Here is a 14093-nt window from a genome sequence, read left to right as displayed (position 1 = left end):
GGATTTGGAATCCAGAATAAAGCTCAAGGATTTCTCTGAAAAAAGACTGGAATTTAGTACCTGGAATCCGGAATGCGTGACGTGGAATCCAGAATCCAAGACTGTCTTGGATTTCCTTACATGTGACGAGTGTTTCGTGAAGGTGGCTGTAAATAGATCTGTTCTTACGAGAGTGTCCAGTAGGACAGCTCCCACAAACCCCTATATTAGCTTCCGAAGTTCCACGAGCAAGCACAGAAAGCAAAACTTGCTTGTGGGTTTAAAAGTGTCGCAGCAGTCTTGACTTTTTCTTTTCGCTTTCTCTCCTCCCCTCTTCTTTCGCTCTTCTCGCCTCATATTTTTATTGCTGGGCATTCAGTAGCCTCCGTATTTCGGTGGGAAATGTTTTTGGAAAAGGTTTAGATGAGAAGGGCGGGGGAGTAGTGGAACAAGATTTTCATACAAAGTTTAGGGTCAACGTTATGTCTTTGCCTTTTTCTCCGGGCTACTTGACTTATTCTGTTATTGTTTGAAAGATCTCTTCCTCCTGCACAAGTTAGGCAGTACAAGTTGTCCTTGGCCGTTTAAACCGATGACGTCTCGAGTGCTAGAAGAGACGTGGATCCGCACGGGCGGTTACGGGCGGTTCAGGGGCAATATGGGTGAAAAACTTAACTATCGTCACGCACTTTTTATCATGAGTAAGAGACCATGCGTGACAAAACGTGTTCCTTCAGTCATTCTCCGCGCAACCAATTGACCGCTGAACGAGACACTTTCAAAAATTGTGCACTTTGTGAGTACCGTAAATCCTCTATTATGTAGCCCCCAGGGGGTTTATTTATTTCAAACATATTTTTGTGTGGGGGGGGGGGGGGGAATAGAGACGGGGGGCTTATTAAATTTAGCCCGAACGATGGTATCAGTTCTCCATAAAGAACTAGAATACAAAGTGGAAAAGCTCAAGTATAAAATGTCGGAGGTCATACAGCTGAGGATCAAAAACAAATCCGAACTTCCAGTTGGTGAATAAACAGTCCCGGATCAGTCCACACAAAGTTTTACAGTCGTGATTCCATAATACAGTCTATCATTTATTAGTGGAGAATAATAAGGGGAAGAGGACGTGGGGCTTGAAAGAGAGGGACTCTTTTTAACTTTCTTCCCCTGAAAACGGGGGGGGGGAACTTATTAGAGACGTGGGTTTATTTGAGAGGGGGGGGGGGGGGGGCTTAATAGAGGATTGACGGTAGCTTACGACATGGAACCAAATTTTTGCAGCGCAGGTTCCAAGGTCAACTCTCCCTAACTGACAGATAGTTTTGCAGTGCCGGATCCAAACTTTTAGATAAGGAGGGGGCCCGGTCATCCAGACCCTGAAATGGGGGGCGGGGGGGGGGGAGTCAGTCTCCAAAAATTTTTTCGGCTGTGCGAGCCTCAGTTTGCTAAAAATAAGGGAGGGGGCCGGCGGGTCCCCCGGGCCCCTCCCCTACATCCGCTACTGCTTTCGGGAGCGGCACTAGGCGTCCTTCTAAAAGTGTTGTCCGCGTCTTATCAGGTGTCTCATACAAAGTTAAATAAAGTGAGTAAAGAGAGGCAAGGACCTTTAGCGAGATGTCCGTCTTGTAAGAAGTGTCCGTTAGGAGAGAGTCGACTATAATTTTTGCGATTTGCGCTTTCTTTTTTCTATTAAATATAACCCGGAAAAATTTCTTCGCATAACATTACTGTAAGGTTGATCTTTACAATATAGAGGTTTGATCGTTCGGTCTGGGAAGCGCTCAATACAAACAGTGAAAAGCTCTCAACGGATACTCTCGTAAGCGGACAGCTCTACTTTAATACGGTCGCCTTCACAAAATACAAACTCTGTATTTTTACATTCCCGTAAGCGGCAGCTCCGGACACCTCTTTCGCGTCCCGAGAGCTTCCAGTGCATGATGTTGGCCTAGGAAAAAAATTGAAGTTGATATTTTATCCTCCGTGGGAAAAGCTGACTCACTATGATCAATGTAAACTTGGTCAACTCGATCGTCATGCGTTTTTATCATGAAAGGAGACCACAAGGTCCACAAGCCGGCGCTCAAGTCATGCTTTACGCAGCCAACCATACACTCATCACACTTAGCCTTGCATTTACTGGTGAATGATTCAACAGAATCTGCAGAATGTGAATCTGCATTTCCGGTGATGCAAACACCACGCGTGAGACACTAAGTGGGACAGAATCAATGAACCGGCTCAGAACTTAAAGTAGAATACTGACGTCGTAAGTCACAAATTGACTCAGAATAACACTATAAAGTCAACTCTTTCTAAGATGGACTCTTTCTAAGTGCCCGTCTTAGAGTCAAAAATCCAGGGACCAACTCTAGGAGTCTGTTTTACGGAGGTGTCCGTCTTATAGAAGTGTCCATTAAGAGAGAGTCAACTGTATTAATAAGTAGTACGACGTTTGGAACATGCAATATTTTTCATCTGATTATTCAGGTTAATTTTTCCCTGGCTAATTTTGAATGTCCATTTGATAAAGAAACAGAAAAAAGTCACATAATGTTTTTAAATTTGCGACGAATTTATTCCCTACAAGAAAAGTCATTCTTGGCAGTTCGAAATAATAGTTCCCGTAAAACATTTGCTTACATCCCGCTTTACATTCATTTCGATGAAAATTTTTGCCATGTTTTTGTCTTCGTCTGCACCAGGTGACACTATTAAATATGACACAACAGCAAGTCAGTAGCCGCAATTTTTAGCAAGCTGGAAGCAAAAAGCATGTAGGTGCATTTGAACATTTTTATGAAAAATGCGGATTACAAAAGTGTTATTATTATCATTATTATTATTATTAGAAATTTCTCTAGTAAAGTGACAAACTATCGAGTCAGCAAGCCGTCTAGAAAGGTGTTTAAGTAGCGGTTTATTCGGTGTCGGTTGAACCAATAAATTATGATAATCAGATGTAGATTCGTATTTTGACAATTTTCGCGAGATCTAATTCCAGTTTGTAACGAATTTTGTAGACCAAATCGAGAATTTAAATCCCGCAAAATGTCTTCGTCCCAGTTCTTGCGAAATTAAGTTTCCCCCCAAACAAGTAACATTGAGAGGGACAACCTCGTACCCCCCCCGCCCGGGGGGCCCCCCGCTCCCTATTTTTTTTTTTATGGAAAAGCCCTGGATGTTGTTGTTAGCCTAAAAGCAACCAACATTACTTTTCCTTCTAATTTATCACTGCTGGGGTCGATCAGCTACGGAGTCACCGGAATCGCCCTTTTAGACAAAAGTGTTTACTGTTCGTATAATGTTTTAACTGGATATCCAGTTGCCTGTTAATTTATCACAAAAAATTGGACCAAATATTGTCTTTTCATTAATCACAAGGCAATTTTGGGGTTTTAATATAGCAACAGAAAACTGAGGGCGTTGTATTTGATCCATAAAAGTGGCGAAAAAGTGCTGGAAAACGTTACAAACCATTGTGAGCCACATTAATAGAATTTTGTTTTGAAACAAAGTGAGAACTTTGACACCATTTCGCTGTTCTTAATTTCAGTTCCCGTTGGACGACTTCCCTTCAGAGATAATTAAACTATTTTAGTAAGCCGAACAAAAAACAAACAGAAAAACCAATAAAGCAACCATCTGAAGTCAGCGGCGCTGTCATATAGTTCACGGAAGAACTTCACTTACTACGAAATTCTAATAAAAGAAGACATTATCCATTTATAAGTTTAAAAACAGTTACACGAGAAGTGACAAGGCAGAAAGTTAAGATAGGATACAACAGACAAAATAGATTCCTGTCAAAACATTTTCCGAAAATTTACGTATGAGATGTATGTCTATAAAGTTGACAATGAACAAAAGAAAAATTTCTCCTTTCTGTCTTGTCTTTCATTCAAGATATAAAGAATTAATTGCACAGCTCAGGGGAAAAGCAATAACTCATTTTTTCTGGCACAGTTCCTGAAGGATATAACTTATTATTATGCTAGCGGGTTACTAAGTTTTTCGAGGCATTGATCACGCACGTCACCTGTGCAATACTGATTACCACTGACCGACTACAGGGTGCCAGCTAATCGAAGCAAAAATAATGCAGTTCCAAAAGTATACACTTGAAATAATGTTTGGAGTTAATTCTACCATAACATTGTTCCCTTCGTAAATTTAAAGACTTTTTTCTTTCTTTTTTTTTCAGCGATCATTCATTGGAGATATTTGATTCTTAAAAAACAGTGCATTTTAATAGCAAAAAGGCTCTGAAAAAACTTAGCAAAACAACTATGCACACCAATAAACGACTAAGACGGAAATGGGCTGAAGACAGAAATTTTTAAAAAGTGTTTTCGTTGTAAGTTATGCAAGTGCATGTGCAATTTGAATTCATATTTTATGAGTATACGTTGGTTTTGATGTTGTGTGGTAGAGCCGGCAGCCTCCCACACTGTCGATCTATATATGGCCGCTTGTCATTTATTGTGGTTTGAGTACATCCGCAGCTTTTTTGTTCTCCATCCTTTCTTTTCATTCTGCAAGTCATAATTGATACACAGGCTACAAAAAAGTGGAAGTAACAACGGAAAAATGGTAAAACATGGTGGCTTTTAAAATACTTTTTAATTTTTAATGAAATACAAGAGTTTAACCATATCGATTCCACACTCAATATATAATAAAGACATGCAATGTGGTTTCACACTGAATAACTCATGAGTCTGTGGACGAACTCATTCCGTGACACCACATTCGAAAGAAACCTTTCTCAAAACTCTTGCATGATTCTATTGGATTTTCTATATCTGACAGAATTAAATTTAGAATTTCCCTCACCATTCAGGAGGTGAAAAGTCAAATAAGAGCCAGGCGCCATGGGATAGCCTGTGTGCCGCTATTTTTATCTGTGTAAATGTTTTTTATCCCGTCGAGTAATAGCTTGCTACCCCGGCTTGCGACATAAGAAATTCAGCCGATATACCGCAAGTAAACAAAGAGTGGGTGATGCCCAGAATCATGAGTCATGATATGCACGAAATCCCACTCACGTATTGAGGTTTTGAAGGTGTACGCACGGAAAGAAAGGTTGGACCTCCGAAGGCATCGCAAACTAGTGGGGTCTGGGGGCATGGTCCCCCATAAAATTTTTCAAATTTAGGGGCTCAGAAATGCCATTCCCTGCGTTTTCCGCAGGACATTTTCAGTAAATAAATACGAAGGAAAATGCAATAATAAGCCAGTTGTTTTATTTTCATCTCTAGTGTTATCGATAACGAGCAATGTTTGCGGAAAAAAGGTAAAACAGTGAGCCATCCAGGAGGTTACAAGCAAAGGGCGAGATGTCTTTAAACAATTCAGGCGGGTAAAGACACCAATATAAAGCGAAAGATTTATCTCTCATTTTCTCCTAGATTTCAGCTGTTCGCACAGGGATATGTGCGTACAAGGCGTTACGCCTCTGTTGTATACAGAATGCATACTATAACATGCAAACTCGCTCTGTAGGAGAGTCATAATAGAGCCTCAGTAAAGGTGAAGGCAATAAAGGCACAAACAAAAAAGGAAAAGGTTTAAAAAGCGAAAATACAACTCTCCCTGCTCGTGTATCACACTGTTTGGTTACCTTTCTTTGTCTCCTTGCGCACAAGACTGACGACGTGAAATTTCCGATACACCTGTAAGAAGGAATCGTACCTCTCCGGTCTTACATTACTGCCAAGGGTGGCCACCTCGCCCGGAGAGGTATAACTTATTAATAATTAACTTCAAGCTTAAAATACTACCGTCTAGTAATTTCGCAATTCTCCTAAGGGCTTTTCGAAAAGCTCTTAATCCATGTCTGAATGCACTCCCCAATTTGCTCAACATGTCCACGAACTTAATTCCAGAAGAGGCAAAGACCGAGTAGCCTGTGTTACAGACACTCTAAACCTTCTCTGACCTTCTGACCATAATAATCGTTTACGCGATACGTGGGCCGGCTGCAGCGCAAGCTAAGACTGAGAAATATATCTAAAAAAATAGTTTTCCTAGGAAGAAAGGCTACCCAGAAGGTAAATAACAAATATTTATGTTTTGTGAATGGTGGACTAAAATCTTATCGAGTTTCTTGCCTTGAAATGAAATGTAAAAAGGCATTTATCATAAAACAAATAAGTACGAAAAATATTTATATATATATATATATATATATAAAGAAAAAGATTAAAAAATTAAAAAAGAAAGTGAACGCAAAACACCCTGCATGCAAGACAGACCTACTTATAAGGACATTGAAACCATAAAACCCTGTAGTTTAAGACTCTCCGGAATGTCTATATCCTAACATAATACTAGAAAAATTCAGATTTTTAAATCCTCTCCAAGACAATTCTTCATAAAACAGTGTTTCAAATTTCACACTCTAGACTTGCTTTTTTCTGAAACTAGAACCTTTCTGAAAATTGAGTTGCACGGCTGGACAAAGAACATGTCCTCAACACCCGTGCTCCACTCATCAAACACCAGTCAACAGCCACACTTCCGGTTGAAAACATGGTTGATGTCACGGATTTCGGTCACCCTAATGAATATTATACTTGCGAAAAGCGTTGTACTTTATCGTATAAGATACGATGAGACAACAACGTATTTTTATTATAGTTCCTCTAATTAATACATTCAAACTAAAAAACCCTTTTTCTTTTGGTTGAGTTTAAGCATAACCGTCCTTTAAGGGTCTTTGAGGCCGGGGCAAGACTGAGTTTTTTAAAAAAATTCAGATAAGAACCTTTGCATAATATTGATCCTTTAATAGTAAGGATGTCTTTATTGTCTGATATTCAGTCAAATATACATAAAACTATACAGGCAACTGCACAATATTATTTTAAAGGGACCCATTTGCACTGCATTTGCAGTTTTGCTGTAAAATTTCGCAGCCCATGTAGCATAATTGCGCGTTTACTAAAACACGGAACATTCGAACAGGGTTGCGAAATTTTCTGCTGAGGCAATCGAGCGCGGAAACACTTAACCTTTCTGCGGTTAAGTTACGTCAAGTCTTAATTCAAATCCAGTCGTAGTTGCTTCACTTAGCACGTACATTGTGAAAAGCATAAGCTTCGGAAGAGAAACAAATTGTAAAAAAATGTCTCTCGATGATTCAGTTTTACCGGAACAGAAATTTGAAGCCGTTGCCAAGTGAAATGTTTATCAAAGCAGCTCGTAACCATTTCCGCCAAGGTTCTATTTCACGCACGCGCCCTTCGATATAAACAACTTGGGATCATAGCGACGCAAAGCCAATCAAAAGCCCGCATTTGGCGTCTGCGGATAATGGAATTAACTCGTAGCAACCAAGTTACCAATGAAATAGCAGAACGTTGTTTATACCCCTTTGTTACTTTGATTAATGGGTCTAGTCGGGAACAAAAGCCCGAGAACGATGGTCATTCATTACATTTGCTAGTGATTGCTTGCAATAAGCGTTTGCCTCTATATGCTAAATACAGGAAAGAACAAATTGGCGTCCAGTTATCTACAAGGGGCATTTAAAATTGTGGAGCATTAACACCTTGAAGGAAATGAATTGCGCCAGCCGGGTAAACTAGCGAAGCACCAGCACTCAAATTCTGCCTTATAATTCGCCTGTTTTCATCACATTTTAGAGCATAATTACTGACGTTTTAAGCTCAATAGTGAATTATCTACCGGCAAGAAGGAGGTATTTCTGTGGTTGACTTGTGTTTATCGACTGGCGAGTATATATACAAGTCGCCTGTGGACATTAGCAGTTGACGGAAACACCAAAGTGCTTTTATTTTACATTCGAAAGGATTCCAAATTGCAACAGTTCTCTAGTTTTCAAGCTCCGATCTACCTGCCTACGTGTTTCACCTTGTGAATTCCTCTGGAAAACCCAGCACAGTCTGACTCGAGATAAACGTTCAGGAAAGACGAAAAAACATCAATATTAGTTCGCTTTGCTGTGTAGGTAGTTTGAAACGGGACATCTGCGTACACTTTTGACTTATCGGGAATATTATGAACAGCAAAATGCCGGTTGCAGTACAATCTTATGCCGAGAGATTTGCAGCAAATTGGAAGGCACAGAACCCTGAAGACGACGAGGACGAGAAATCATCGCTTGATGACAGTTTGACCAATCTGCAGTGGCTTCACAGCATCAGTGTTCAGGACATCGCGCCGGTGACTACTTCAATTGCTCCTTCACCTAGCCCTTCCTCAAACTCATGTGATTCGGACGATCGAAGCGATACCAGCGACGGATATAAAGACGTCAATTCCAAAGAACCAAACATTGACTACAAAAATGATGCGAATCACAAGCCCCCGTATTCCTACGCCACGCTAATTTGTATGGCCATGCGAGAAACCAATAAGACCAAAATCACCCTTAGTGCGATTTATAAGTGGATCAAGGAGAACTTCATGTATTACAGAGTAGCAGATCCAACATGGCAGGTACGAAATTTTCAACAATTATCTTACAGTTTTTATTTTATTTTTCGAGATTTCAGCGCAAACTTTCACCGGCTAAACACCATCAGCCGACCATTGTGTTTGATCTACCTCGTTACGCATATTCTCGTTAATGAGGAGCGTTTAAATTGATACGATTATAAGTTGTATTAGCACAAATTTTGATGGAAGATTTTTCCCTTTGTGTTAAACAAATTTGTTCGCATTTATTAGCGGCTTGTCTTTGGGTGCTTCGAATTTTTGAAAACCTGTATTTTGCTTCGACAGAGCGGGTTGCAATCGACTCAGACAGCAGGTCATAGGATCTTGTGGGGCGGCTTGTGAATATGGTTTACAAATAAAGGCCACTTGGATAGCTTATGAATATATTTTATTTACACTTGCATGGAATAATTTCCTTACCAAAATAATTTGAAGCGAAAAACGCTGATCAGACATAAGGAGTATTGTCCACCGAAGTTAAAAAAAAAAGTAATGGATTGTTTGCACTATTGCGGGACAGTTTTCGAATGTTACAAAGTGTGTTTTTACCGCAGACGAATTGCTCTATCGTGGATAACTTAAGCTTTCGAAGAGGAAAAAGTGGCAGTTATGCTCGCTGTTTTATTCGCTTTTCTTATTTAAATACATTTACAATAATACCCGCAAATTCATAATCGTGGGCGGAATTTTTTCGGCTTCGTTCGGTGAATTAAAGACAAGTCTCAGTTACATAATACCATTACCACCAATAACGATGTCCTATACATTGGAAAGCGAATAATATTATTTATCTCGCATTCGCTTTCAACTATTAGATTTCGGGAACAAAATCCCCGATATTCTTGTTTTCTTGAAATTTGAAGGTTTCATGCAAATGCCTTGTATGACATGTATTTTAATGTACTTTTCAGATTTTCACACCGGGGCAATCCGGGGCTATTTACTTCACGTCGAGACGAAACAATAGCAGTTTATGTAATTCTTTCACAAAATAATCTGACTGCCCCAATGGTGGTAGAACTCAAGTTTACAGTGAACAATATATTTGATTGCAAATATCCCTCCATAAAAAAGGAAATAGAAAGAAAATATTAAATACGACATCCAGCAATGAGAAAAAGGATATAACTAAAGTACTTTTTAAAACTGTTGCCAATTTCCTTGCCATCTGAAACAGTAGTCATTCTAAAAATAAACTTTTCAATTAATAATAGAACAGAATAATATTATGTCTTACAAAAAAGAATATTATTTTCAAACTCTTAAATTTACTTCAACATTGTTTTTATAAACCTAAAACTTTTAAAATGGTTTCACTGTGTCACTTCACTCTCACTTTTTTTGCAATAACATTTCTTGTAGGTAGGAAAGTTTCAGATAAGTAAATATAACTACTACTTATTATTATTATTATTATTATTATTTGTTTTCACACTATAAAATATGGTAAAATAAGGTGACAAGACATTAAATAATGTGAAAAGTTACAAAATGCAAGCAAACTGTTAATGGAAAGGAAGTCGGTGAGAAAATTACAAAACATAATTACCTAGGGACTATCACAGTTATATTTCAATATTCAAATGAATTCTCTTTGACTGTTAATTACAAAGTTAGAATAATTTTAATGAGACAAATAATTTTGAGGCAACACATTGCTTCCTTTTGAATTATTTTCACCAAGATCAGGGTTAAAAAACTATAACCATCATTGCAAAATGCTATAAAGTAATAAACTGCCAGAAAACTGAAGTTAATCATTCTGGGGTGATATCTCAGGAATAAACAGAAATAGACTAATACCTCTTGGCTTTACCAGTTATCAATTAATAAACATTTCTCCAGCCTTGTATTATTCACAGCTTTGCTGTAAATGTGTCTTAATATTTTTTTTAGCATTATCACACGCAAAAGTTTTCCTGTGTTGAGGTCACATCACTTAAACTAAAGAATGAACCAAACTTTCATCATTTGTTTTGGAGGTCTATTAACAAAGACCCGTTACATTCAAAAGAAATAGAGAATGAGCTGTTGTCATTAATTTAATGCCAATGGTACTAGGAAAACTGAGATGACTGCCAGTTGCCGATAAGAGCATCTCTTTGTTACACAAGACAATAACAATATACTGTGAATTATAACATTGAATCATTTTTCACTCTACCATCATGTGGTATTTGAGGCATAATAAGTACATGTGCCATAATAGCAATGTTGGTTTAGTCCCTGATAAAATGTGACAACCACTGTAATAGCAATTTACTCCAAATTCTCTGCTAATTTTTTGATTCTTCACATTCACTGAAAAATCAAGACCTCATTAAAAAATAATTAGTATTGTTGACAAGTGCATCACTCATTACTGGCCATGGTCTTCGGGAGTGGTCAGTTCAGGAATATTTCATCCTTGGAGACCCAGAGGCAGTTAGTCGGGACGATACTTTAAAGTATTCCATTAAATTTTTATCTGTTCGGGTAGACATGAGTCAGACCCTCGGTTAGCATACAAAGCAAATTATGATTTTTGTTTTATTTTGCTTCAAAGAGGCTAATTCAGCTCACAAACTAACTGACTGACCATTGTGCTGGTTAACTTAGTTTTTAGTTCAGGAGAGTTTGTCTGAGTCATACTAAAGGATGTGGAAAAGATATAATATATTATTTTATTTTTCCCTGACTGAGTGTACACACAAAATTAGTACTTTTTGGTCCAATGGTATCACAACAATGAGTAAAAAAAAAAGAAATATTATAATGTAATAAAAAGAAATGTTTGCCACCATGCAACAGTATTAAAAAGGTCTTGCTTGCTGTAACCTTATTCATATTATTTATATCTTTCAGAATTCAATTCGCCACAATTTATCCTTAAACAAATGTTTTGTAAAAGTTGCCAGAAACAAAAACGAACCAGGCAAGGGAGGCTTTTGGAAAATTGATCCTGCTTATGCTGATATGTTTGTTGATGGAGTCTTTAAGAGACGAAGGGGTGTTAACACACAGAAGCCTTCTAAGAGAGGCTCTTCTTCAAAACCAAGTAAAAAGGCTTCAAACAAGAGACCATCAGACAGTGTAAAACAAGAAAATGATGAACCATGGGCAAAAAAGAAATTTAAACCAGTTAAAATTAAAATTGAACCGGAGAGTGATGAAGAGGAGTTCTACGAAGAGGAGGAAATTGCACCATTTTCTGGTGGAATTAAGGAGGAATTCAGTTGGATGACAGTGTTAACAAATGATGAAATTGATGAAAGCATTAGAGAAATAGCTGATGCTCACGGAATTTCCTTTGAGAATTCACTATCTACTATAACCCTTTCGGGTATTGCCACGTCCAATTGCTTAAGCCCCCCGCCATCAACTGAAAGTACTGAGGAGAATTTTCAAGTTGATCCTGACCTGGACTTAACAATAAGAGGAGTGGGACTCCTTCCTTCTCGTGAAAATTTAGCAACACCATCTCCAACAACCTTGACAGATGCTGCACAGTCTGTGTTCAACATGCCGCCATCCCCACCTCTAATGTATGAGGAGGAGCATCCCTGGGCAGAGACTGGGAATGACTTTTTTGACTGCTTTGAGCTGGATGAAAATAATAATATTTGGTAATCTTAAGATGACCAGCTGTAGGCTTTTTCCTTCAATTAGTGCCCATAAGTTCTATGTCCAAGATGAACAACTCATAATTTTTGGAATGATAACAGTAACATAGAAGTCAACTCATCCAGTACTTTTGCGTTAACCCTTTAAGTCTCAATAGTGACCAACAACAAGTTTCTCCTAACAATATCCATACACTGTCAAGAGATAAAGTTATGAGAATTAATAAAATGAGCATAATAGAGAAAATTCCAAGACCTTTTATCAAATTCTCTCAACTAATTCTTAAAGGAGATGTATGGAGATCAGTTTGGAGAATTTGTATGTGGATATTGGGGCTTAAAGGGTTAACATGTTTAAATGAGCACTAATGGTTACAGTTCAAATTAAGGTTAAAAAAAAATGCCTCTTCAGAGAACTCATGTCTTCTTAAAACAATAATTCAAACTATATATAGATCATTCATTCTAATACTGTTGCTAACAGATCAACAGCAGTCTCATTAATTAACAGCTGCTGTTGCAATCATCTGAAGTTTTCTCATCTAAAATGTACAAGAGCTTTTAGTACAAGCATGAAGTTAACATACCTACAAGTTCTGTTGAATTTCATGTTAGATTTTATTTAGCATTCTCTAAGAGAAAAAGTGAATTTTGTATTAAACACAACATGAAGGTTTTAAGTTAGGAAGAAACACTAGCTCTAAATGCAGTATTTTTGTAAATAAAGAAATGTAAAGTGAAGTTGTCATAATTTATAGATCTTTTAGGTTGTAGTTTATGTTGTATACTGTAGATAAGTAGTTACCATATGAATGACAGCTATATTAGCAACAACTGGCAAGAATACGGCAGGGCCCTTGTTCTTTACAAGGTGTTCTGGTGTACATATATAAAGATTATAAATTTCAAAGGATTCAGATTAGATCAGTGAGTCCACTTGGATTGTTGACTCTTTAGATTTTTGACTCTCTCCTCCACAGAGGTTCCCCTGGGTTTTCCACTAAAAACAGCAATAATATCATTATTTGGCATGCAGTGGACAATGGAAAGAGGGAAAACGCTTTGATTTTCCCCTCTCTCCAGCCTTCCTACGACACAAAGAAACAGTTTGGAGGAGAGAAGGATTTTGATCTTCACAAAGAAGAGCACCCTTAGTAGCCCGCGAACACAGAGGTATTTTCAGTCGACACTTCTCTCCATCTGTTATTTTAAGTGACAACCAGAAATACGTCTGTGTTTGCAGGCTACACCCTTAGTTGCTGGATGCAGTTGTTACAAGTGGGGTTGCAATCATGCTGCACTCCCTTCATCAACTTATGCAACACAGGGTATAAAATAACTACAATTCAAAGATTTAAATAGGCAAAGTTTAATATTTTGAAAAGCTATCAGATAATTTTTGAGGAGCCTGTGAGAAAACTAACTGTCAAACATTGTGTGCCCAAGCAATTTGGATCAGTTTTCGGCAATATTTCATTATGACATGCAGAGGCAAGTAGACTTTGCAATTCTTAATTTTTCAGAGTAATAATATTAAGAATGACAGTAAAAGGTATTGCACAAAAGTTGAGATTATGGTTTTTGTTATAGATTGAATTAAATATTGTAAGAAAGAAACTATTGCTATTTTTTAAGAAAACAGAGTGTATAGCAAAGCATAGTGTATGTACATATTTTATAATATATTATTTTGCACCACTTCCATATAAATGACACTTACCATTAGTCTACAAAACATCAATGAGATTCACTGAGGATATTTTTGATTTGGTGGTTATTAATATCTTGAAGTTTGTGGAAGACTAGTCAGTCGCATATTGCTTAAGTTATGGTAAGGATTAGCCATGCAACATAGGAAAGTGAAGTAATTTTGGTGTGTGAAGAATGATGAATAAACTGTGTGTATTTTGAATATTGTCTGACATTTTACGTGTTGAAAAAATGAGAAAAAAATCCCTTTCCTGTAACAGTGGAATCCCGATTTTCCAATCCTCCAGGAATAATCAAACAAGTTTTAAACAATGACCAAAAATTGAAAAATTAGGC

At 37.7% G+C, this 14093-nt stretch overlaps 1 protein-coding gene across 1 annotated transcript; it reads left to right on the top strand.

The window, feature by feature from the left end:
- Positions 1–7380: 7380 nt before the first annotated feature.
- On the top strand, positions 7381–13959 carry LOC140940273 (forkhead box protein J1-B-like). Its single transcript, XM_073389196.1, has 2 exons — positions 7381–8445; positions 11290–13959. The coding sequence occupies exons 1-2, from the start codon at positions 8005–8007 to the stop codon at positions 12052–12054; spliced, it is 1206 nt and encodes a 401-aa protein (XP_073245297.1). The 5' UTR covers positions 7381–8004; the 3' UTR covers positions 12055–13959.
- The last annotated feature ends 134 nt before the right edge of the window (positions 13960–14093 follow it).

This window comes from Porites lutea, chromosome 6 (assembly GCF_958299795.1).
Source record: "Porites lutea chromosome 6, jaPorLute2.1, whole genome shotgun sequence".
Classification (NCBI taxonomy): domain Eukaryota; kingdom Metazoa; phylum Cnidaria; class Anthozoa; order Scleractinia; family Poritidae; genus Porites; species Porites lutea.
This window is presented reverse-complemented; position numbering and strand designations above follow the sequence as displayed.